Genomic DNA, 27,432 nt, shown 5'->3' on the forward strand with positions numbered 1-27,432 from the left:
TTGCATCAGACTCTTCATCTGTAGCCAATAGGTTACTAATTAATACAAAGTACACTTGGATTTCCATGCCAAGGAACTACTTGTAGGTCAAACTGCTTTAGGATGACATATTTCAGTAACCAAATCTTTTTGGGTGATTCCAAGTCCCACTGATCTGACCTTCACACCTTTTCTCCCATTCCAACATCTTATCTCTCTACTCAGGCAGCCCCTGCCCCTAGTCTAAGCCTCATCATCATTCTTCTGGACTCACTGGCCTCCTAACTGGCCTCCCTGCCTCCCTCTCTCCTCTGGAATTTGTCCCCAAGGAAAATGAGGCTCACCATCCTGAAAGCTCACTAAATTGATCTGAGAACTCTAGTGATTAACTCCTACACTTATCTATATGTGTGTGTGGTCTATCAATATGAGGGCTCCCCAGTAAAATACAAATTCTGGAAAGTCAAGGACTGTTCCATTTTTGTTTTAGATTCAGTGTCTAGCACCTAGTAGAGGCTTAGAGAGTATAAAGTACCTTAGAAGACATTTAGTCCAATACCCCCATTTTACAGATGAGGAACTGAGGTCTTGAGAGGTTAGGGAACTTGCCTATAGTTACAAAAGTCAAAGCAGGAATTTGAAGCCAGGCTCTTTGATTCTATAGCCAGAACTCTCTTCCCCTGAATCATTTTCTTTTCTTTTCCTTTTTTTAATTAAACCCTTATCTTCTGTCCTAGAATCAATACTAAGAATATGTTCCAAGGCAGAAGATCATTAAGTTGTAGGCAATTGCAGTTAAGTGACTTGCCCAGGGTCACACAGCTACCAAATTTGAACACAGGATCTTCCAGCCTCTAAGCCTGAATTTCTATACACCAAGCCATCTAGTTGTCCTGAGTCATATTCTTAATAAACAGTTATGGAATGGAATCAAAACTTCTATAGAAATAATCACCTCGTAGTCACTAATTTGTGTACCATCTCCATAGCAGAATATAATCCCATTGAGGACAGGGATGATCTTGTTGTTGTATTCTCAGCATCTATGAAACCCACCTCATAATCGGTTGGATTTTAATTTGATTATTTAAAAAAATGAAATGTTTCAAATAATCACTGACGTGCCACTGATCATCCAACAAGCACTTACTGTGTGAGAAGGACTGTAAATGCAGACATAACAAGGACAAAAGTAAAGCAGTCCATCCTTATATTCTGGAGCTCATATTCTAGCTTGCCAGTATTTTAATAGTGTAAGTATTGAGAACTTCTTCTGTACCCATTATTATACCTCCCTAAGAAACACAAAATCAGCGTAAGAAGGGGCATCTAGATGGCTCAAGAGATATGAACACTAGGTCTGGAGTTGGGAGGACCTGGGTTCAAATCTTGCCTCACACACTTCCTAGCTATGTGATCCTGACCAAGTCACTTAACCCCAATTGCCTAGCCCTTGCCTTTCTGCCTTAGAATTGTTACTAAGGGGGGGGGGGGGGGGGGGGGCGGCAGGGACTGGGTAGCTCAGTGGACTGAGAGCCAGGCCTAGAGATGGGAGGTCCTAGGTTCAAATCTGGCCTCAGACACTTCCCAACTGTGTGACCCTGGGCAAGTCACTTCACCCCCCATTGTCTAGCCCTTACCACTCTTCTGCCTGGGAACCAATACCCAGTATTGACTCCATGACGGAAGGTAATATTTGAAAAAAAAAAGTTACTAAGACAGAAAGTAAGGGTTAAAAAACTATATGTAATAAGTGTAAGATATGGTTCTAGCCTTATGGGAGTTGACATTCCAATGGGGAAGAACAGAAAACATGTCAGCAGGTAACTTTGGTTTGTTTTGCTTTTTTAAATGCCTACTTTCTGTCCATATCAATTCTAAGGCAGAGGAGTATGGCAAGGGGTAGGCAACTGGAGTTAAGTGACTTGTCCAGGATCACTCAGCTAGGAAGTGCACAGGTAACTTTCTAAAAGAATTATATGCTAAAATGAGCAGATTATCAAAGAAGGACTAACCAAGAGTATGACAGCATATTAGATGAAAAGAAGAATTCAATTCGCCATATGCTGCGCCAAGCTCTGAGCAAGGTTCAGGGACAAAAATGTACCCATTCCTGCCTTTGAGGGGCTTCATTTTTGCACAGACACCATGAATACACAGCTAAGTAAATACAAAGTTAGAGAGAGAAAACACACAAGTAGGGAGTCCTGGCTTGCAGGAAGAAGCAGACAAAAGGGGTCCATTTCAGACAGAGGGAAGAGCCTGTGCTAAGACACCCCAGGCAGGAGGATACCACCTGCCACTTAACCTTTGGTAGAAGGACTTTCCAGCACTCGACAGAGTTCTAATTTGTTCATCAACCCAAAAAGTGGGGCAGAATGAATCATTAAGACGTGAATCATCAGGAAGACATATTCTCTCACCACATGAGGAAATCAATAAAGACTTCAAAGAATCGTAGAGGTTAAAGGGACTTTTTTCAAGATGATTTATTGGTGTAAGAAGCTCCTGCTGAGAAACTCCCTCTACTAATACAGGATGGAGAGGCAGAATCACCAGAAGAACATTGAGCTCTGCTCCCCCATGATTATGCTTAACTCCTCCAAACAGATCTAGAAAACACACCAGACTGAATCCTGGTCAAGAAATCCAAGGAGAGCGCACACACACACACACACACACACACACACACACACACACAGTCTTTTTTCCAAGTAGGTTAACCTAGGCAGACAGGTCTATGGACACTGGAGATAGGGGGTCTGGCAGGAGCACACCGTGTGGGGTATTTTAGTAAAGGGAATGGACACACTCCAGGACAAGAGTCATAGAGCCATCAGAAGGGCCCTAAACTTTTTTAGGGTCCAAGAAGTAGAAACTGGTAGCTCTGTAGTTCATTACCTAGTTCTGGGTTATAAATCTAGGAAGTATTAGAGAGATATGAACCCTAGACTATATATCAAGCAGAGAACAATTTCAAAAGCAAGAGTAGTTGTATTGGGGGTCAGCTAGGTAGCTCAGTGGATAGAGTCAGGACTAGAGATGGGAGGATGGGAGGTCCTAGGTTCAAATATGATTTTTCTGGTTGGGTGACCTTGGGCAAGTCACTTAACCCCCATTGCTCTTATGCCTTAGAACCAATAATCAGTATGATACATGTATATATGACCAATACGTGATTTTAAGATGAAAGGTAAGGATTTTTTTTTTTTAAGTAGTTCTATGGTTTTGACTACAGGAGTGGAGTGAGGTCTCAGTTCCAGCTTTCAGCTCAGGCTGGATCCTGCTGAAGAAGAACCAGGGCAAGAATTCCAGATTAAAGGGAAAGCTCCATCACTCAATAGACAGAGCTTTGCCAAGATCAGCAGCAATCTTCTGAAACTCAAAATGGTGCATGTCCACAAACCCAAACCTAAGTCAGGAACTTGGGGAGGCGAGCCCAGGAGGAGGATCATCAGACTTTCTGTTGGACTGGACTCCTTGGAAGCACGGAAGGTTTTTAGGTTTCCAGCCTGGGTTGTTTCAGAGATCCAAGAATGGTCTGTGGTTGTCCTTTGTACTTAAGAGGACCAAAATGGCATCATTCGCTTGGGGTCAATGTACAGTGTGTCACACTGTGGCTCAGACAAATACAGAGCTGAGAAGGTTGTGCCCCAGGTCAGGCACAAAGAGCCAGTGTGAACATTTGGGATAAAGATGTCTAAAAACGCTAGAATAATACAACACTCAATAGCCCAGGTCAGACTAGTCCCTCCAGAAGAACCCAATACCCAGCCCTCCCATGAGGTTCAAAGTCAGGAAGCAGACTGGAAGAATGATCAAACCAACACAGGCTGTGTAAAAATGGAGATTTGACCCCTAGACTTCAATCCCCAGAAGTCCCTGGTACTTCCCAGAATGCCCTATAATAAAACCAGAGTCCTCACCTGGGCCAAGAATAAAATGGGTATTTAAACTGTACCACCTACTTGGTCTCTCTGTTTCCACGTCTAAGCACACATAGGCAAGATGTGAGTGGCTGTGAATGGGCTCTGTGCCTAGGCCCATGCTCTCTTATTTTGTATTTTCTTTATTTCTTAATTCTAATAATCTTTAATAAAGCTCATAAAATATAATACTTTTAGTAGAGAAACTAAAAATTTAATTGTTACAGCTGGCACTTTCTCTGAAGGTACTTGAGGGGCAGTGCATAGCGAGCCAGACCTGGAGATGGGAGGTCCGGGTTTCAACCTGGCCCCACGCAACTCCTATCTGTGTGACTTAACACCCACTGCCTTGCCTTTACAACTCTTCTACTTTATTTTAATTTATTTTTTTTTGCATATCTCATCTTTTCTTTTTTGTTTATTTTTTACATAATGAAATTGAGTTTTATTTTTTTTTAATTAATTAATTTGGAGTATTTTTCCAAGGTTACATGATTCATGTTCTCCCCTCACTCTTCTCCCCATAGCCAGTGCACAATTCTACTGGGTTTACATGTATCATTGATCAAGACCTATTTCTATATTATTGATAAGTGCACTAGGGTGAGTCTGCATCCCCAATCATCTTCTACTTTAGAATAGAGACTTAGTATCAATTCTAAGGCAGAAGGTAAGGGTTTTTTTGTAAAAGAGGGGGAAAAAAGATGGTACCTGGAGCACATGGAGATTAAGTGACTTGCCCTGGGTCACTCGTCCAATATGTGGCAGAAGTGATACTTGAAGCTCAGTCTTCCTGATGCTGAGGCCGCCTCTCCATCTTTTACACCACAATGTCTCTCATCTAATCAAACAGACTGATTTTCAGGTAAGGAAACTGAGGCCAGAATCAGAACCTGAGTCTTACAATTCCCAGCCCACTACTCTTTCCATCCTTTCTTCTCAGCATAGAACTACAGTAGGAGAACTCTCCAAATTTTCAAGGGCTAGAATTCACAGTATTCTTTTTTAAGCAGTTCAATGATTGTTAATTTTCTCTTTCCCAAAACTAAGAAATATACTAATTTCTAGGCAGCCTTTTACAGATGGATGTCGGAGCTATTTTGTGATCAGACCGGAATCATTTATCCCATTTTATACCCAATCTCTACTCCAGTGTCATTAAAAAACAAATTTGCAATTTGCTGTTAAATTAAGAAGCTTCATTTTCCTACTGTGATTTCCTTCATCCTAGACAAATGATGATATAGAAGCTATTAGACAGCAGTGAAGATTGGAAAATACCACTGAAGCCCCAGAGAACTGAAATCCAAGAGACTTCTTACTTAATTTATTCTTACTCCTGCAATCTTATCAAAAGAGGCTCAGAAACTATGAATAGTAAATTTGAAGAGGATATCTGTGGAATTCCTTGCTTTTCAAGACTCTGAGAAGTTCCATTAAAATTCTGCTTGCCCTGTGTGCAAATGAAAAAGACTAATTTAATTTTAATTTGTGCAGATTGGAGTCTTACAGTGGAGCCTGTTCTCTAAGCTATGTGCCAAACTAATTACATTAGAATAATTCTGATCTGTACCCTTGGCTTGGCGTCAGGCTCTTTGATGTTAAACTCATGTAGTCTTTTATCCCCAATTATTCTCTGGGCTCAGAGTCTCTTCCACACATTCCCATCATTCTGGATGATGGAGCTGGTGCTGTGGATGCTCGCTCAGTGAGCTGGTCTGACTGCCATGGGAATGAAAAGGATTTCTTTTCAAAGCTGCAGTATGAGAACAGACTGAATAATTCTGAGTTTCTCCTGAAAAAAAATGGGCAGGGAATTCAGAACACAGATTTAACAGAATTCGGCACATCCAAAAGGAAAAAAATTGCCTTTGATTTTTTCTACAAAAGCTAGCCATAAAGCAAGGAAATCTGTCCCCACTTACAATCCATGAGCTCCTCTGGCCACCCTTTTTGGTCTAGTTGTGCCACCTCTGTCTCTTGCCTCAACAATATCATTTTCACAACAACATATAGCTAAGCACAGACACAAAACAGATCTCATTTTTCACAGTTAAGAGGAAAGCTGAACCCCAATGAAGCTTTCCAATGAACAGTTAATATCTTGCCCTCCGAAACTGGTGAGATTGAATGGAAGATGACTTCCTGGTGCAGTGGGCAGAACTAAAATCACCCCTCTGAGGCAACTCTGATCTGTGGCCTCTTCTCTTCCCCTAAGCCAAAGCTTCCAGAGATCTGAGATATCAGTGCAGGTACTCCCTCCCCTGAAGCGGACCACAATCCTTCGGTATACTTTCATAGTCAATCTTTATGAGATTGGTTGGCCAATTTTCTTGCCTTCTGGCCCTTGAGCTTCTCAAATTTATCTAGGCTGGTTATCTGACAGTAAACATATGATCTGTCCATTTAGGGTAGCCTAGTGATATAATAGATATCACCATTGATTATTTCCAATTTATCTGGTTGTAAATACTTGTGTATTGTTTCCCCAAACAGACTGTTACCTCCTAGGGAGAAGGGAATGTCTTTTATCTTTCTTTGTAATCTCAGTTCTTAGTATAGTGTCTGACACACAGTAGGCTCTTAATAAATGTTCACCCACTGACTTGCTTACCAATTTCCTTTCTCAGAAGACTAGCTACGAAAGGTTAGTGCTTCCAGGGAGAAGACCCTCTTATCCTGGAACCTCATTTTCCTCAAGCAAAACACCCAGTTCCTTGACACAATTCCCATGGCATATCTCTACTCTTCTTGCCATTTTCTTTCTATGGACACATTCCCCTTGGACAATGCCATTCTTAAAATGTGCCCCACACCCAGTTGAAAATAATATTTCACATGTAGTCTCTCTAGGGCATATTCTCAGTAGAGGCAAATGGCCTCCTTATTCTATAAACTCTCTTCTGAATTCGTTTTGGGACAGAATAAGCTTTTTTGAATGTGATGCTGCACTAGTGACTTATATTGAGTAAGTCCACTAGTACCTCCAGATCTTTTTCACATAAACTGCTATATAGTTCAACTTTCCCTTTCCTGTCCTTGGATAGTTGCTATTTTTGAACCCAAGCTTGGAACTCTCCATTTGATCCAACTAGATTTAATCTTATTAAGTGGAATCTATCATTTGCTCTGTCTGTCCCTCAGTCTACCTCAATCTTTGTCCTTCCCCCAAACTAACTGGGCAAAGCACAAAGACTTTTTGTCTTCAGGAAAAAAGATCCAAAAGGGTATGGCACAGAAGTGATCCAACATGGCTCCATGAAAGAGGAGCCATGGGGTCAGAACCTAAAAGTCAGAAGATGTTCTTGGCAGGAGGCCAGCTACTGAGTTTCCCTCAACCTACTCCATGACCTTAATAGTTATGGTAGGAATTAGTTCAAGGTCTCTGCTAATAACAGGACACCAAATAAGAAATCATGAGTTTTCAAGGATCCTGGTTCACATTTGGTCCAAAGCATAGTCCCTGCTCTTCCAAGGATGCAGAATTACTTCAGATGTCCTGATCCCCAGCCCTGCTGAATGCAGGATTAAGCATTAGATTCCAATTGTGCTGTATTGCCAACTAAATGAAGAAAAGCCATGGGGTCTAAGTGAATTAAATGATGCATTCCCTAGAAATTCTAGTTTGAATCAGTTTATATACTATTGTCTGGGGACTGTTGGGAGTCTGAGAGAGGCTGCAGCAAAGTGGAAAATGTTTTATTATGCATTACTTTATAGCTATTATGTATTGTTATCTTAAGCCAAGTAAAGTATTATGTGCAGTATCCCAACATACTTGGATACTGAATCCTTCACTATGGGAAGTCTTTGTTATGCCAAAGTCCATGAAATATGGCAAGTTCAGGAAGAAAGTAGGGTGGAGGGGTAGGGATTGGGTCAACCATTTTGATTTTGATTGGATAAATCCAAAATAATTCCCATCCCCTAGCTAGAAGTCAGTATTGCTCCCCAGAGAGGAAGACCTCCCCCCTAAAAGGAAGGTTGTTCAAGTTCTGGGAATAATTGATCTCATCATTTTCTTAGTATTCCCATCTAGTGGAATAGATGTATATAACCACCAGGTGGAATGAATAGTGGTACCCCAACCCCACCCCAGTCTTCATATTAAATGGGATGAGGATGGTGGCTAGCATTGCCACCTAGTGGTTAAATCTGTGTGTGTGGGGCGGGGGGAGTCCTGACTCTTACTCAATACTACCATCTTGAATTTATGGCTGATCTTTGTTAGGAATAATCTAGTTGGAAAAATATATGTATAGAAAATAACATTTCTTCCCTTCGTATACGCCTGGAGTCTAAGTAGAAAGGCAGAGTACCACAATACAGAGAAGAGATTCGGAAATTACATGGAAGGTTAGACTAGAATACTGGATCTCTTCCAAAACTAAGGTTCTGTGCCCTAATTTCCTAGTTCATTCTTCCACTGACTCAACCCCCTCTGACCTATTTTTCCACTCTACCTCAGCTACACCCCAGGAAGGTCATTCTCTTGATCTTTCCATCACCCTCAAGTATTCTACTTCCATGTGTGTGCTTTCTAAATTTCCTTTCCTGAATCATTCCCTGCACCATCACTCTCTTTGCCTTACTCCTCCTCCTCAACCTGCTTTGTCTTCACCATGACCTCCAGTCCCTCCATCCAACCCTTGGTGCTAAGGCAGGACATCAACCTTCTCTGACTACACACATCTCTCTTCCTAAATTCAATCTCTTGGGGAACCAGTTCAACTCTCTAATCCCTTACCCTATCACTCTATAAGCCTTGCTCAATCCCCACTCTAAATTACTCCTCCTACCCACATTACTGTATTTTGGAAATGGAAGAACCCATAAAATTGTGCTAAAAAGGCTCATTACAAACTGATCCTAATTAATCTTAACTGGGCTCTTACTGTAACAAGGCTATTTTTGCATCATGGTCCTCCTTTCCAATATCTCTGCCAGACTAGAAATTTATACTCCAACCTGTTGTCCCTCAATAATAAAGCTTTTGCCCAGGCCCCCATACACTTCGAGGCAGTTTCCTAGCCATGCCCTAATTTTCCCTTTCCTTCTCCTAATTCCTTCTCCAATTATAAGTACCTTGCCGTGCACTGATACAACTATTCAGGAGAAGCCAAATCCTTTAGATCCAGCAAAGATCCTGGCCCCTCCCAACTCCTTCAGTAAATTTTCCCTCACCACCATTTCTACTCTTGAAAAAAACAAACAAACAAACAAACAAACAAAAAACCTTACCTTCTGTCTTGGTTCCAAGGCAGAAGAGTGGTAAGGGCTAGGTAATGGGGGTCAAGTGACTTGCCCAGGGTCACACCGCTGTAAAGTGTCTGGGGCCAGATTTGAACCTAGGACCTCCCATCTCTAGGCCTGGCTCTCAATCCACTGAGCCACCCAGCTGCCCCCCACCATTTCTACTCTTTAATATTCAATCTCTCCCTATTTCTTCCCTCTGTGTGGACTATAAATACTCACGTCTCTCCTATTCTTAAAATAAAAATACACACTAAGGGGCAACAAGGCGGCTTAGTGGACTGAGAGGCAGGCCTAGAGATGGGAAGGTTTGGGGTTCAAATCTAACCTCAGACACTTTCTAGCTATGTGACCCTAACAAGTCACTTAACCTCATGGCCTATAACCCTTACCAGTCTTCTGTCTTTGATTCAATACACAGTACTGATTCTCAGATGAAAGGTAAGGATTAAAAAATTCACCAGACCTTACTATGCTCCCTTGCTTTCATCCTTTCTTTTTCCTTCCCTTCTCAGCTAAACTCCTTGAAAGCATATTGGATGCTTTCACTTCGTTTCTTCTGATTCTCTTCTAAACCTGCAACCTAGCTTCTGACCTCTACACTCAGGTGGAACTGTTCTTGCTAAAAACACCCATGATCTCTTAAATGCAGAATCAAATGTGTTTTCTCAATCTTCATTCTTCTCGACCTCTCAGCCTTTGACATAACTGATCCTCTTTCTCTGCCTGTGTGTCCTCTCCAGAGTTTTGTGACTTTCTCTCCCCTGGGTCTCCTAATGCAACTGCCTGACCACTCCTCCCCTGTCCTTGGATGGCTTTTCATCTCTATCAAGGGCACTAACCATGTGTGTGTCCCTAAAGGCTCAGTCTTGGAGCCTTTTTTCTCTTGCTATATTATCTCATTTGGTGATCTCATCAGATCCCCCTGGCTCAATTATGTGTATGCAGATGATTCTCAGATCTTTCTATCTAGCTCTGGTCTTTTTCTCCTGAGCTGGTCATGTGTTATCCTTTTGGACATTTCAAACGGGATGTCCCATAGGCATCCAAAACAAAATTCATTATCTTCCTCCACAAACCCTCCCCTCTTCTCAACTTCCCTCTTACTGCCAAGGGCACCATGATCTTTTCCAATTCTTCACACTATTGTTCATCCTCACCCCATTCAATTTGTCATCAAAGTCTTGCAATTTATTCGCATCTCTAGAATATGTTCCTTTTGCCACATTCACACAGCCACCAGCCCAATACAGTCTCTCACCACTCTGCTTAGACTATTGCAATAGCTTTCAAATTGGACCGTCTGGCTCAAGTCTCGCCCCACTCCAATCCTTCATTCAGGTGCCAAGGTGATTTTTGTTAAAGCATAGGTCTAAACATGTTACTACTCTGCTTATAAAATCCAGTGGTTCCCCATTACCTCTTAAGATTGCCATTGATGACAGAAACAAATATATACTTCTCTCTCTTTGGCATCAATGTCTCATCACAATATGGTCCCTTCCTATCTTTCCAGTCTTAATTCAATTCTATGGCCAATCACAATACTTGAGCATCCTTATGCAAACACCAACAACATGGAAATAGGTTTTGATCAAGGACACATTTAATACCCAGTGAAATTGCATGTTGGCTGTGGGAAGGGTGGGGGGAGGGAGGGAAAAAATATGATTCTTGTACCCAAGGAATAATGTTCTAAATTGACTAAATAAATTAACTTAAATTTTAAGAAATAAAATTAAAAAAACAATAAAATGTTCTCTTCCTCTTCACCGCAGAATCCTTGCCCTCCATTAAGACAGCTCAAGCACAATCTCCTTTGGGAGCCTTTTCCGATTCCCCCACATGCTACAACCTTTCCCTCTATTCTAGATTTGTGTTGTAGGTACCAATAGAAGCATATGTTATCTCTTACACAAGTAGAGTATAAGCTCTCTAGGACAGGACCTGTTTTTTATTTTCCTTTGCATTTCCAATACTTAGCACAGTGCATGGAATAGAGGAAGTGCTTAGTAAATGCTAGTTTATCTTTGATCCAGCAATACCACTACTAGGTCTGTATCCCAAAGAGATCATGGGAAGAGGAAAAGAAGCTACTTATACAAAAATGTTTAGAGCAGCTCTTTTCTGGTGGCAAAGAATTGGAAACTGAGGGGATGTCTATCAGTTGGGGGGCAGCTGATTGTCGTGTTATCTGACTGTAATGGAACACTGCTGTGCAGAAGAAATGACAAATAGGACAATTTCAGAAAAACTGTAAGAAATAATGGACAGGATGAGTTTAGAAAAATCTGGAGACTTAATGATGAACTGAAGCAACGTGAACTGAGTAGAACCAGTAGAACACAGTACACGGTAACTAGAATGTGGTGTGATGATTAATTATGAACAATTTAACTATTATCAGTGATATAAATATCTAAGACAACTTGATGGAAAAGGCTACCCACTAATGGAACCCGAATGCAGATTTTTCTTCATTGTGGATATGTGTCTTCTTTCATAACACAAGGAACACGGAAATATATAGTGCATGATAGCACCTGTATAAACTAATGTCATATTGCTTGCTGTCACGAGGAGGAGAAAGGGAAGAGAGGGAGAGAATTTGGATGGCAAAATGTCAGGAAATGAATGTAAAAAAAGTTTCTGTATGCAATTGGGAAAAATATAGTAAATGCTGGTTTAACTGCTGATGATTCAATGATTCTGACTTGGGTTCTTCCCATTGCACTCACTATACAAAATGCAGACAGACAAGTGAACAGTTGTGTGAGAAAGGTAATTCTGCTTAGTGTAAGCAAAATCACCTATCAACAGCTATTTCATTAGGTCAAACAGGCAGCAAAATTTATTCCCAAAATATAATACGTTTTGGCAACCACAGATATAAAGGCATCTTAAGAATAAGAATGACCTTATCCAGACAGGGGTGATTTTTACCTAAGGGACAGCCGCATGAATCACCTGCCTCCTTACGTCGACAGCTGCTAAAGCAAAAAAGCCCTTGGATTTTAATCCAAGTTAAGTATTAAAGTTGCCATTAATGACAAGCAATCATCACCTTTAGAACTAGGTGTCAGTCCCAGTTTTCCCCTCTTCAAGCTAAAACTGTCACACTTAACTGTAGCAAAGGAGAATAAAACTTATGCTACATAACCAGTACAAAAAAGGGCTCTTGGAGAGCTCTGGTTCCCAAACAATGCTCCTTGATTTTTGGCAGGCACCAATCTCCTGTCCTGGGGGTACTAAGATAGCCCACAGAACTTTCCCAGGATCCTGGCCCCATATGTCCTTCCCAGCCGGGCCCCTCCAACAAAAACAACTTCCTTGCCAGGAGCTGAGCTTGTCGGGGGAGGGAGTGCTGGCACAAGCTCTCTGTCAGTGTGTCCTGTCCCTGAATGTTGAAACCAGATCCCTAGATGCCAAGGAAACACATTTAGATAGCCACGCACTAGAAAGATGCTCATTTTATAATGGGCTTCTATAAAAAGCCTTCTTCATTTAGGATGACTAAGGGAACTGGTAGCCTCTTCTAAAAGGGAGCTGTTTGCAGGAAACAAAGAATAGCAACAGGATTTAACAAGACTTTTCTCTTGTTCACCACATCTGAGTGTTGCAAGGGGCCACTGATCCCAATTGTATTTGAACAGGAAAACACTCTATAGCATCCTTGAGAAATGGTTGCAGCCCAAAGACCTCCAGGAACCCAGCAATACAGGAAGCATTTAGATGGTTCTCCTTCCACAGCTGGAATCTGTTTCTCTAAATTCAATCATTCATTCATTCATTTATTCATCGGTGAACAAGAACAATCATTTTTTTCCAAGCATCTATTCTGTGGCTCAGGAGTGGCACACAGTGACAAAGAAAATATGTCCTACCCTCAAGGAGCTTATAGTTTTGCCACCCCAGATCAAGCAAAGCAAGTCTAAACCCTTCACCCAGTCTCCAGATTCTTGGATAGCTATTTTGGTGAGTCCTTTTTCAGTCATGTCTAACTCTTCATGAGCCCAGATGGCAAAGATATTGGAGCAGGTTGCTATTTCCTTCTTCAGCTCCTGAGGATAAGGAAACTGAGGCAAACAGGATAAAGTGACTTGCCCAGGGTCACACAGCTTGTAAGTGTCTGAGGCCAGACTTGAACTCATCCTGTCTCTAGGTACTCTATCTGCTTTGCTACCTAGCTGCCCCAATATAGCTACCAGGTCCCCTTTATGTCTTCTTAGTGTGTTAAACCTTATCAGCCCCTATAAATCTTCACATGGCATAGGTTCATACTCACAGGGTGCTCTTCCTAAAATGTGATATCCTGAACTGACCACAATTCACCAGATTTTCTTTAATTAAGACAGAGTAAAGAAAGATGATTATCTCCTTCATTCTAGACATTATGCCTCTCTTAAATGCAGTCCAGCGTTGCATTGGTTTTCTTGGCTCCCATGTTGCCCTAATGACCTGTATTGATCGAGCTTATGATGCCCTAAAAATACTCGTACTCCCTTCCCCTCACCCTAGCCCCTTCTAGACCTTTCATCTGGGCTCCTGGGCTCAAATCTCACCCCACTCTAACCTATCCTCCACCCAGCTGCCAAAAGGATCTTCCTAAAGTCCAGATCTGACCAGATCGCACCAGTCCCTACCGAATAAACTCCGGTGGCTCCCTATTACTTCCAAGATCAAATAGAAAATTCTTTTGTTTTGATTTTAAAGTCTTTACAACTTAGCCCCTTCCCACCTTTCTAGTCTTCCAGTGCTTTTTATTCCTCTCCATATACTCCATGATCCTGGGACATTGGTCTCCTTGCTTTTCCCAAACTCATTCCATTTCCTGACTCTGAATTTTGACCAGCTGGTGCCCAAGCTTGGGTTGCTTTCTTTCTTCACCTGGGAACTTTTGGGTCCTTCAAGGCATGCCACCTTCTTAAAAGACATCATCTTCCCTCACGACTTTTATTCTCCCTCACTACTTATTCTCTGTCACTACCGGCACCTTTTCTTTTTTTTCCCCCTTTAATTTAATGTTTATTATCATCACACTTCCATATTGGTCATTATTGTAAGAGCACCCTCTGGGGTCTTTTCTGTGAGATTCCCTCTCATTATGCTGCATATATCCTCTATGTACATAGTTGTTTACACGTTTTCTTTCCCATTCTCCTCCCAACAACACAACTTCGTCCCTCAAGCAACTCACATTCTTGCAGGATACTTGAGGGGTAGAGCTGTGTGTCTGACTTTTTTTAATCCCTAGAGCTTAGCACAAAGCCTGGCACATAGTAGGCACTTAATAAATGTTTACTGATTGGATGATAGCTCTTTTCCACAAGAAGTGTTATCTACTCCCTCTATCCTGTACTTACTTTGAAGGTAATCTTTTTTTTAAAAAGTAGGACTTTACCCCATTGCCTAGCCCTGACCACTCTTCTGCCTTGGAGCCAATACACAATATTGACTCCAAGACGGAAGGTAAGTGTTTAAAAAATAATAATAAAAAGTAGGACTTTAAATTCATCTTTATTAAAATTAATATTTATTCATTATAATATTCCTTTTTATTAAAAATGTTTTAAAGCCTTGCCTTCTGTCTTAGAATCTATGCTGTGTATTGGTCCCAAGGCAGATGAGTGGTTATGGCTAGGCAATGGGGGTCAAGTGACTTGCCCAGGGTAACACAATTAGGAGGTGTCAGATGCTGTAAATGAACTAGAGAAGATGAGTTTTACTGACCTCGTGTCTGACAGTCTATCCACTGAGCTACCTACATAACCCTACATAGTAGGTGCTAAATAAATATTTATTTAATTGAATTAACTTCTCTGGGCTCCATTTCTTCACCTGTAAACATGAGGTTGAAGATGGTCTTTAAGTCTTTTAGGACCTAAGCCTGTAATCCCACCAGGAAAATAATACATACACACTAGGTTCCGGAGAGATTCTGTTCTGAGGAAGCCCTGGTGTTCACAAACAGGGAAGTGGTGGGGCAGAGGACCTGAGTTCAAGTTCTCTCTAACACATACTGGCTGGGTGATCTTGGGAAAATCATTTAACTTCTTGGAGCTCTAAAACCTCTAAAACAGTGCTGCAAAGCAATGGCTGATGTGCATTATTGGGTAGAGGAAGTTTCCTTACCAAGATTTCTCTCTGCCAATTAAATCACAAGTCTGCCCAACCCTACATATCTTTCCCAAAGCTTAAGAGTCATAGTCAGGATTTGGTCAAACTGAGTAAATTACCATATTGTGTCCTTCAGACCTACTGGAAAGTCTTAAACACTAAGACTTTCTTCTAGGCAATGGGTTATAGGAAAAAGAATGGGGGGACGGGGGGGGGGGAGTTAGGTTGTCTCTCTGCCATTCCTCTTTCTTATTACATGGCCAGCCACCTAACTGCTCCAGTGATACCTAGAGAACGTTAAGCCCCAGAAGAAGGCATCTCACCCCATGAGCCCCGTCTCTCTTCAATTCCATTGAATCCCAATTAAGCAGTGACTGTAGGCAGAGAGCTGTCACAGATTATAGGGCTGCAAAGAAACAAGTCTCTTGTCTTTAATGAGTTTATATTCTTCTTTGAGGCTATGGAATGAATACAAGTAAATACAAGATTATTCGTAGGAGGAAGAGGAAGGATGTAATTACTGAGGCATTGTTAATGATCTCTAAAACATTGTGGAGAATGGATAATGTACAATAGAACTGCAGAAGGTTTCTAAGTCAGCAGTCTGCAAGGCAGCAAGCTTAACTCTTATTCCTGGCAAAAGTCTAGAAGGCGGCATCAAAGGAATGAAGAGCCAGCATGACCTTACATCAAGAACACATCACACGAATGAGGGCAGCTAAGTGGCTCAGTGGATTGAGAGCCAAACCCAGAGATGGTTCTGGGTTCAAATCTGATCCCAGACATTTCTTAGATGTGTCTAGGACCCTGGGCAAGTCCCTTAACACCAACTGCCAGCCTTTACCACTCTTCTGCCTTGGAACCAATACACAGTATTGATTCTAAGACAAAAGATAAACATTTTTAAAAAGCCAATGAACAATTTCCTGTTTTGATGGGACTATAAAGCTGACAGATCAGGGAAATGTAAATATAAAATTTATCTTGATTTTAGACAAATACTTAACAAAGTATGTCATTCTGTTCACATGGACAATAAGAGATTTGGGCTATATAATAGTTTGGTTAGGTGGATTTGGGATGGACCCAAAATATAATAATTAATGGTTCAATAACAACTGGGTGTGAGGGGGGCAGCTGGGTGGCTCAGTGGATTGCGAGCCAGGCCTAGAGATGGGAGGTCCTAGGTTCAAATCTGGCCTCAGACACTACAGCTGTGTGACCCTGGGCAAGTCACTTGACCCCCATTGCCTAGCCCTTACCACTCTTCTGCCTTGGAGCCAATACATAGTATTGACTCCAAGAAGGAAGGTAAGGGTTCTAAAAAAAAACACAAAAAAAACTGGGTGTGAATATGGGGAGGTGGCGGGGGTAGGGGGATTCTCTAGTGGAGTACTCCATGGATCTATGCTTTTATTTTATTTTCTTCTTTTTAATCCTTTACCTTCTTAGTCTAATTTTAAGATAAAAGATATTTAAGATAAAAGAGTGGTAAGGGTTAGGCACTGGGGGCTAAATGGCTTGCCCAGGAAGTATCTGAGACCACATTTGAACCCAGGACTTCCTGACTCCAAGTCTGTTGCTCTATCCACTATACTACCTTGTTGCCTCAATTTAGGCTTTTAAATTATTTTATCAATGACTTGGATAAAAGTATACGTGAGTATGCTTATCAGATTTGCAGATGATATGTGAAGGGGATAATTAACTTGCTGGATGGATAACGGTGATAAGATCCAAAGACACTAGATAGATTAGAACACTGGGTTGAATCCAATAGAATTTAACAAAATTAATTTATAATATAACATAAATAGAATATAATATATAAAATAATAGAATAAAGAATATATAGAATAAAGAATATGATATAAATATCATATAAATATAATGTAACAAAATTAATTTCATGAGTACAGGATTGAGGAGATATGGCTTTTCTAGATAAAGCTAGATAAAGTGCCCTGGTTACTGTTTATCTTCTGGTGAAATAGGAGCCAAGGGCAGAGGAGGGCTACATGGCCTCTGACCAAAGCGCAGGGTTGCTGCCTGTCCTTTAGGCTACCCAACTTCCCCCAGACTTCACCAGCTGCCCAAGATACAGACGTTGTCACTATTTATTGTAGTATTTCTATATTACTTAATTTTTTTTATTATGCCATCAACAAAATTTTTGAGTATTAGGTCCCTAACCCCATTTTCCCCACAATTGTTCTTGTTGTGTGACTTGGTACACTAAAGGGTTTGGGGATAATGGATATAGGGCATTAGAGCAGAATTAATTGTATAATATTAATTGCCATTGAGAAAGGCACCATTATGGCTCAGTGAAAGAAGATCCCTAGGTTCAAATATGGTCTCAGACACTTCCTAGCTGGGTGGCCCTGGGCAAATTACTAAACTCCAATTGCCTAACCCTTACTGCTCTTATGCCTTGGAATCAATCCTTAGTATCAATTTTAAGACAGAAGGTAATGGTTTCAAGTTAGTTAATTGATTGATTTTTTTTAAAGAGATGCATCATTATCCAGATAATAGCGCTACAGTAGTCTGTCCAAGTCAGCTGACATCTGGAACACCTGAAACTAACTAGCCTGATCACTTCTGGATATTAGTAGGAAAAAAAACAACAACATTAAGAGGCTAGAGAATTCCTAAGGAAGATGATGATGCTAGTAAAAGATCTCAAAAATCATGCCATCTAAGGACAAATTGAAGGAGTTAGAAGATACTTTTTTATTTTTTTGCTTGTATCCTCAGTACATAGCACAGTGCCTGGAACATAGTAGGTGCTTAATAAATTAATAAATGTCAAATATTTAAAGGGCTATAATGTGAAAAGGCTCTAAAGGGCAAAAACTAGTTATAATGGGTGGAAGTTTCAAAGAAGAAAATTTAGATTTTGTCTAAGGAAAAATCTTCCTAAACATAACTATCCTAAACAGGAATAGTCTTTAAGCTGAGCTAGGATGATCACTTGGCAAGCATGCTATAGTAGAGATTCCTTCTCACAAGAGGTTAAACTAGATAACCTCTGGAGTCCCTTCCATGATCCCACCTGGAAGAGACTGGAGAATCAGGAAAGCTTATATGGAACAGGGACAAGAATTTAACAAGATGGCGGCATGAATGGGCTACAATCTGTACCACTGGAAATAGCACTCACAGGAGAGAGAGGAAAGGAGGAAATAAACACTTTAATAGCACCTACTATGTGCCAAGCACAGCAATGAGATCACAGTCCATTAAAATATTGAGCCTGGATGTCATACAATAATGCTACAAAATCCAAATCTAAACTGATCAATCTAAAGTTCTCCTTCCATACATCCTGAATTGGTAGGACCATTCTACTTGTATAACCTCACTCAAGTCACTTAATGATAGCCTTAGTTTTTTCGTCTCTAAAACTAAGGGGTTAAGGGTTAGCTAGTGGCTGAGTGGATGGAATTAAGCCTGAAAATATGACCTCAGATACTTCCTAACTGTATGACCCTGGGAAAGTCATTTAGCTCTTCTGCCTTGAAACCAATTCTTAGAATTGATTCTAAAACAGAAGGTAAAGATTAAAAAACAAAACAAAACTAAAACTAAAACTAAAAACTAAGGGGGGGAGGGTTTATACTAGATGACCTCTTCCCCTTCTAACTAGGAATCTGTGATCTAATAATCCTGTGACCCAGTACTCTTCAGAGCCTATCAGAACTCCTCCAAGGTTTTAAAATCAGGGTACTAAAGTATTTTAGCCAAAGCTCCCCACATTTCTTGGAACATTCTATGTGAAGTCTCCTTGCAAAGGCAGCTAGGTGACTCTATGGATAGGATCTGGAGTCAGCAAGACTTGAGTTCAAATCTACTTACAATCTGTGTTATCCTGGGCAAGTCAGTTAATCTCTGCTTCAGCCTCTTTAACTGTTAAATGGGTATAATAATAGCACCCACCTCCCAGGGTTGTTGTGAAGATCAAATAAATATTTGTATAAAAAAAATTATCAAGTAAGAAATATCACATAGTGCGTTTTACACAGTAGATGCTGTATAAATGCTCATTTCCCCCTCCCCCTCCTACCTTATCACTCTCTTGCCCCTTCCCCCTTCCTTGCACCAAAGAACAATTTTTCTTCCACGTCTATTTGGGCTATATACTGGCAACCTGTCCACAGCCCTGATACTCTCTCCTCCATCCTATTTCCTTAAAGCCAAGAAATAGAATTTTTCGTGCCCCTGCTGATTACAGTAACCTCACCAAACTTGCTCCAAGATATGTCAAATTTAAGTTCATCTGAGTGCACCCAATACATCCAAAAGTCTAGAGTGTCTCTGCAAATAGCATCATGTTTTCTGAAAGCAAGCAGCTATGATTGGTTTCTATGTATAAGGCTTTTTATATTTTTAGTTCTCTTCCCATACAACAAAAACTATTAATACTGTTCCGCTTTCTCCAGAGACAGTATGGATTAAACCAAATGGAAAGTTACCATGACTACCTCAACGTTATTTTGGGGATGAGAAGTTAAGTCCAGCAATGCATGTGGTCAAAATCCGTGGCTTTGTTTCCACTTTGCTATCAGACAATCAATCCCAATTTAATTGCAAAGCTCAAATAGCAATGGAAACTAATTAGGAGCAGCAAGATCTGAAATCCCTAATTAAAGGGGAAGTCAATAAAGCCATAACCGTTATCATTGGGACAACCACCAACAGGATGGAGCCCGGCACAAAAGCAGAGAATTTCTTTCCCAGATAATTAGCTAAGTGGGGAGGGGTGAAGGAGGAAAGGTTTTGGAGGATGCAAGGCAGAAAACAAAGTCAGGACAGAAGGATTCTATTTCTGATTCTGCCGCCACTTGCTTTAAGGAACTTCTTTCTGCTAGAGTTTCTGTAGGGAAAAAGAAGGCAAGACACAAACAATTGTGAGGATCATTCTCTGCGGAGTGGGTGACATTTACCCTGGCATCTGAACTCAGTGGATGGGGGCTGATTGGAAGGAATGTCTCAATGGATGGGCTGAAAAGCATCCTAGATTTCAAGCCAGAACAGAGTTTTTCATCTAGTCCATTTCCTTCATTAAAAAAATTTTTTAAATTAAACAAAACAAAATAACCCTCACTTTCTGTCTTAGAATCAATACTCAGTCTTGGTTTCAAGGCAGAAGAGTGGTAAGGGCTAGGCAATGGGGTTTAAGTGACTTGCCCAGGGTCACACAGCTAGGAGGTGTCTTGAGGCTAGATTTGAACCCAGGACCTCTTGTCCCTTCGTCCTGGCTCTCTATCCACTGAACCATCTAGCTGACCCCCTTCATTTTTCAGTATGAGGAAACAGATGTAGGTATTTAAAGTGATTTGTCCAGTCATATAGGTAGGTCAGGGCAGATTCGAACCTATCACCTGTGACTCCAAGTCTAGCACTCATACGAAAGTAGGGTTTGTTGCAAATAGTCCAGGAAACCTCTTTTCAGCCAGGTATGAATTCTTTGGGGGCTATAATGACAGAGGAGCCGATCTGCTGAACCAAAAACTAAACACCCTTCCCCTGTCCTTGCCTTATGGGCCAAATGCTAAACTGCCGACTTTGTATTTACCAGAAGCAGATCTGCGCAAAACCTCCTATTAAGATGAAATGCCACTGCCAACTCCAGAAGCACACGCGTCCCAAAGGACCAAGTCGGGGTATTTTTGACAGCTTTAAAATAATGTTAATGGGCTGACTTCATCTTACTCAAGTCAGAGGGATCTGCATTTAGGCCAGAAACCACATGGTCATTCCACCGGCTGCAGGAGCTGCAAGGGGACTCTTAAGCAAATGAGCGTTGCTTCTCCCTGCTGCTTATACATACTTGTTTTGTTCCAAAATTTCTTGATAAAAGAAAAATTAGCTTTGCACATGAACTGGAAAGTCCAGTCAAGCTGTCAGATCCCAGCAAGCACTCAAGAGACACTTCTCTTCAGCTAGCTTGCATGTATATTCACTATAAAAGAGTCTTCCCCTCCTCTTCTTTAAGATGTGATTGCCTCAAGAGGTTTTTAAGAGAATTGAAAAGAGGAAACAGATCACAGTAACCCAGAAATGACTTTTTGGGTGCAAATGGGGGCAGACAGACAAATAGACAGTCCTAACGCTCTAGAGAACTTTCAAATTCCAACCTGCTAGGAGTTAAACTCAGGTCTGAAAAGTCATCCCCAGAAAGATGTCTCTTTAAGAGGCTCACATTTATGTTCAATCTACACAAATCTCATCCACAGGCAATTATAGTGCAAATAGCTTTCATTAGCATAGTTCTGTCTATCAATGGAATCAATCAAATGAACTCATATTATTCTCAGCAAGAAAAAAAAGGTACTAATAGTCTTTTAGTGTTGAGTGTCTAATGGGGGTCGGGAAAGAGGTTATTTTAACTGTTCCAGTGATGAGAGAGAGTTTTGGCCCCTGAGACAAGCTAATTTGAGTTCCTAATTTAAATGAATTAATATTCCCTGTGACATATACATCTTATACACATACAGGAGGAACGACAGAACAAGAAAATGGACTGAGCTACCTAATGGTGAAAAAAAGGAAAGGGAAAAGGAGAAAGGAAAATGGAGAAAGGAAAGGAAAGGAAAGGAAAGGAAAGGAAAGGAAAGGAAAGGAAAGGAAAGGAAAGGAAAGGAAAGGAAAGGAAAGGAAAGGAAAGGAAAGGAAAGGAAAGGAAAGGAAAGGAAAGGAAAGGAAAGGAAAGGAAAGGAAAGGAAAGGAAAGGAAAGGAAAGGAAAGGAAAGGAAAGGAAAGGAAAGGAAAGGAAAGGAAAGGAAAGGAAAGGAAAGGAAAGGAAAGGAAAGGAAAGGAAAGGAAAGGAAAGGAAAGGAAAGGAAAGGAAAGGAAAGGAAAGGAAAGGAAAGGAAAGGAAAGGAAAGGAAAGGAAAGGAAAATGGATTGCTGTAGGCACTTTGGAACAAATCTATAGAGCCCAAGAAGTCAGGCAGCACCTTAAAAAAATGATCTTATCCTGAAACTGAGACAGAGCCATCTGCACATGAGTACCACTGGATAGTACTTCCAAAGGGCAGGAGTTTTACATTAGGGGCATAGCAAGATCCATCACTCCCCAAAAGACACTTACTTTGGCTTATGCAACTGCACTGGTAGCTATAAACTTTTTCTGTGTCCTTTAGAGAAAACTCTAGCTGCCAAGGGTGATGGAAGCACCAAGGATGCCTCATCTCACACTCTCTCCTTACCTTCACTCCGATGACAGACTTCCGGTGATAAAAGCAGCAGAAAGCTGCTGAGAGCGTATGGAAAGCATTGCATTCCTTAGGCATCTTCCACTTTTCTGGCCCAGAGACCACACACTTTCTTTAGGGATCAAAGACAAGAGGCTTCAGAAGTTTTCTGGGAGCTCCCTCCCGGCAGACATAGCCCCCTGGCTGCTCGGGCTGCTGCCGCTGCTGTTGCCGCTGCCTCCTTGGGCTATATGAGCTCTCTCCTTCTCCAGCTCAGGGTGGGACTGTTCCCTCCCCCTCCCATACCCCCCCAGCCCTCTCCACCCCAGCCAAAGCCTGTAACGATCAACCCTCTCAATCCTGACATGCTTGTGTCCAGCCTGCCATGGAGAGTGTGCCAAAAGCTCTCATGTGACCGGCCACTCTCCAATGAAATTCTAACCTTTCCAAGGAGAGGCTTTGCTCTTTGGCTGTCCCTTGAATTCAGAGACCCTGAGGACAAAATCATTCAACCACAAGCCATAGGCAGCTTCCCTTCGCAGCCCTGGACCTTTCCATCAAGCACTCTGCTCCTTTCCGCCTGCCACTCGAGCCTGATCCTCTTGGAATCAGAGAGGTCTGAGAGAACAAGGTAAATCACACACACCCATCATTCAGCCTCACTCCCCAATGGGGACTGGCTGGGAAGATGATGCAGGCTTAAGGGTGATCAGGTCACCCTGTCTGGCCCCTCTCCTAAGGATAGCTAAAGTCCTAGGTAACCTACAGAGAGGGGAAAGGAGTGGGGGGAAAACCACCCAAATGACCACACTGATGAGACTGTTTATTTTTAATTAGGATGCTCCTGGCAGCCAGTTGTAGGGAAAACACAAACCCCAGCTGATAACGTTGGCACAGCCATTAGCTATTGGCAAAGGCAACTCTGCCTTTTGGTGTTTAATTAGCAGGTCTGTCAGCAAACACCCAGAGCCAGGTACCCATCCCACATGGCCCCACGAGTTGTCAGGAGGCAGATGGGAGCGAGCTGTGTCTCCAGCTTCTGACGCAACTCTCAGGGGCAAATGGGTTTTGTAGAGCCATGAGGTGCCTTTCCCTTGGTGCTCATTTTCTGCCATCCACCCAGATCAAAATGAAAATGAGCCCCCCATGAATGGAAAGGAGGGAAGCGAAGCCCCATACAAGAAGGATCACAGAGGGAGACCCCAGGAGAAGCCTCAGTAGGGAAATAACATGTTTTATCTTTAGTTCCTGTTCCTAATGGCCCTAAAAGTTGCTTTTTTTTTTTTTAATGGAATCCAGCTTTTTGCCTGAAGCTATTCTTTCTTTTCAGTTCCAAACATTAGCTTTCTGTGACTGCTGTGTCCCAAAAAAGGGAATGAATACCGCTGCTCTCTATAACCAGGGACAGGCAAGAACTTGCCATGCAGCAGAAATTGAAGCTGTATTCAGTTCAGAAAAGAGCAGGACCAGATGAGACTCATACCTGGAGGTATGAGAAGCATCCAACAGGATTAGCATCAGCTCTTTGGAAGGCCTCTACTGGTGAAAATGGGCCATTGTTTGCTCAACTGCCCAGTGAGTAGCCTCAAAGAAGGGCTGACAAGGTAAAGTGAATACAGAGAAAGAAGCAGCAGTGTGGGGTGGGGTGGAGGGGAGAAGAGGGAAGTCTTCTTGAGAACAGCAATGGGGACCGATGGCCATGGACAATTCTGGAGTCACACCTACTTTCTTTTATACTCCCAAAGGACACTCTTCCCCTTCCTGCATTTTGTAATTCATCCCAACTGCCCAGTTTTCTTAGTTCCTCATTCTTAATAGTCCATCATCTCCAGCCTTTGCAATGCCCATCCTTCGTGCCTCAGTTTCCTCATCTGTAAAATGGGAATGATAAGGGCACCTACCTTCCAGGAATGCTATGAGGCTAAACTGTGGTATCATTTATCAGGTGTTTTGTGAATTCTCATTGCTATATTATGTCCTTTATTATTCCTCATGGAGCTAAATATTCTGAAGTATCTATTTTGGATTCTCTCTTCAATAGTTTCCATGTTACTACCTGGGAAGGTCTTGGCCTGGGCCACCCCTTTTTTCTGTTGTGCCTCCCTCTTCAATTCCTATAGGTGATGGTGTCTCCCTCTTCAATTCCTATAGTTAATGGAGAGGATATTGCCCCAAAGTAGGAATCTTCCTAAATGTCCCTAATCATGGAGTTCTTTATTCACTTTTGCCCTCCTCGTGGTCATTCCTCCCCCCCCCCCATGTCTGCCATGAAATTTCCTCTCTGGATCCATGCCTTCTCACTCTTTTAGGTGCCCAGTGCCCCCAAGAGTTCTGATTCCCCTTCCCCTGAAGCAGGATGGAGGGATCTCTCTGAGTAACAAAATCCTGCTGGTTATACCCTTTGTAAAGTCTCCATCTCCCTTCAAGGGATATCTCTTTTCTCCCATGGGAACCTTCAGTGGCTATTCCCTTTCCTATTGCTGAAACAGAGATTCTTCCCTTTCTTTCCCTGGCTCAATCCCTTCCAGTCATTCCTTTCTCATTCTCCTTGTAGGATCTCTTCTTTCCAAGACTTCAGGAGTTCTTGTCCCTTCACTGTTAACCATTGATGTGATTAGGGTCCGTCCCATATTCCCCTCTATCTTCCTCCTCTTCTTCCCCTTTTACCTGCTCTCTCATTCTGTAATTCAGTCCCACAAAAACACTAATTCACCTGCAGGTAGGAGGTCTTGAGGTTGAATCCAGTTTCTTCACTATTACTTCTAGCTGACTTGTGCTTTCACTTGTCTCTTTGTGTTCTGGGGGTGGGTTCTTGTCTCCCAGACACTATTTTGTTCTTAGTTGCTATATTTGTTTACCTTTCTTGTATTAATTTCTGTTGTTTGGGGCATTTGAAAAGCAAATGATTTGGTCAGGTCTGGCTTTCTTTCTAGGAAAGCTTCAGAATGCCTTCATGATTGAACAGCCATCTTTTCATAAATGATGAGGTTCAGATTTGCAGAGTAGGTCACCTTGGGTTGTCTCGAAGCCCTTTCCTCTTCAGGGAACATTACTACATTTCCTCCTGTGGTTTCTTGTGGGATCAGAATAGTCTTGTTTGTTTGTTTGTTTGTTTTTAATTTTGTTTCCTTTATATTTGAAGGGCTTTCTCCTGTTTACTTGAAGAACAGGTTGTTTGTCTTTGAAACTGTCCGGTTTAACTTCTGTGTGTCTGGGAGTTTATAACATAGGGTTTCCCTGAGGGTAGCCTGTGGATTCTATTGGCATCCCTGAAACTGTTCAGTTTAACCTGTTTGTCTGGGAGTTTATAGCATGGGAATTTTCTTCTGGAGGCGGCTTATGATTTCTTTTTTGGGGGTTTTATGTGTGTTCAAAAGTTTTGGAACTTTCTTGTATTACTTTTTGCATTAGGGTGTTCTGGTATTTTGACTTGTGATGTTTTTCTGGGAAACTTATAAAATCCTTAGGTTGTCTCTATATATCCTGTCTTCAAGATCATTATGTCTTACTAATGGAGATCATGTTTTCTTTTAACATTATTACTCCTTTCTTCTTTTCTTTGAAATTGCCTTTCACTTTTGAGTACTAGCAGTTATTCTCTTTCTTTTTCTTTGATGAGATTTGCTACAAGTGGATTCAAATGTTTTCCTGTTTTGCTCATTATTTATGTTGTACAGGCTTTCATAATTCTTATTTCTCTCTTCAACCATTCAGGAACATTTTGTAAATATTTCCATGGTCTCAGAATCCACAAGGTCCTTTGCTGAGCCACCCAGTTGCTTCTACCCCCTTCATTTTTACAGATGGGGAAACTGATGCCTGCATTAATTAACTTGTCTAAAGTGACAGTATTAAGAGGCAGAATGAGAACCTAAACCAGGTCCTTCAACTTCAGATCTCCTCATAAGGCAGTTTCTGAGAGCAAGAAATCAAAGCCATCCATGCTGGACAATTCACACTTCACTGGCTTCACTCTTTATCCCAAGTGACTGGGGCCCCAGCTGGCTGCTGGACCCTTTCCCTCAAGCTGAGTGGCATGTCCCCATACATACTGCCCCAATTCCTTCTATTCCTTAGCTCTCTACCTAATTACTACTGCAGCCCAGGGCACCGTCCTGCTGTTGCCCAAGCCCCAATATGCTTCCACCTTTTGGTTTTCTGCTATACAGGAGGAAAGATGGAGTGGAGTTCAGTTACAAACTCAAGGATGGTATGTTCAGCTTCCTGGGTAGTGAGTGCATTAGGGATTAGCCTTCTCTGCTCTTAATTCATCAAGTTTTTAATCTCTTTAGCATTCTTAGCCTGGGGTAAATAGCTGAAATTACTTTTTCTCTTGTACATAATTCTATCTAGAAGAGATCTGAGAAGTCAAAGATATATAGCTCTCCATTTGTTGTTCATGTGATCTGGAAATCTCTCCCACCATTAGAATCTAAATTCAATGTGAGAAGAGATCTGTTCATTCTTTACACTTATCTCCTGGTGTAACCCAGTGCTTGGCACATGGTAGTCACTTCAATACCTGCTAGTTGATTTTAAATGGCTAATAAATTTTAAATTGATTTTAACACTTAATCCTGGGGCAATCATTACAAAAAATAGGATCACAGATTTCCAGTTGAAAGGATCTTGGAAGCCATCTAGTCTAATTCTCTCATTAAAAAACAAATAAAAACCCTTACTTTGTCTTAGAATTAATACTAAGTATTAGTTCTAAGGCAGAAGAGTTGATAGGATAGACAATGGGGGTTAAATGACTTGGCCAGGGTTACAGAGTTAGGAAGAGGTCATATTTGAACCCAGGACCTCCTGTCTCCATGTTTGACTCTATCCACTGAGCCACCTAGCTGCTCCCTACTCCCTCATTTTTACAGATGAGGAAATCGATGCCTAGAATAAAGTAACTTGTCCAAAGTGAAACAGTATTAAATGTCAGAATGAGAACCTAAACCCAG

At 41.5% G+C, this 27,432-nt stretch overlaps 1 protein-coding gene across 2 annotated transcripts in view; it reads right to left on the bottom strand.

Annotated features, from left to right (window-relative positions):
• BCAR3 (BCAR3 adaptor protein, NSP family member) overlaps positions 1-27,432 on the bottom strand; it is a 174,793-nt gene that overhangs the window by 56,128 nt on the left and 91,233 nt on the right. The window contains exon 1 of one of the 2 annotated variants that reach the window (XM_007484990.3): positions 22,493-24,694. The exons of the other annotated variant lie outside the window; for it this stretch is intronic. Within the exon in view, the coding sequence (XP_007485052.2) occupies positions 22,493-22,576 (84 nt within the window). The 5' untranslated portion in view covers positions 22,577-24,694. Of the gene's footprint in view, positions 1-22,492; positions 24,695-27,432 lie in introns of those variants that run through there. 2 annotated transcript variants of the gene reach the window in all.

This window comes from Monodelphis domestica, chromosome 2, assembly GCF_027887165.1.
Source record: "Monodelphis domestica isolate mMonDom1 chromosome 2, mMonDom1.pri, whole genome shotgun sequence".
Taxonomy (NCBI): domain Eukaryota; kingdom Metazoa; phylum Chordata; class Mammalia; order Didelphimorphia; family Didelphidae; genus Monodelphis; species Monodelphis domestica.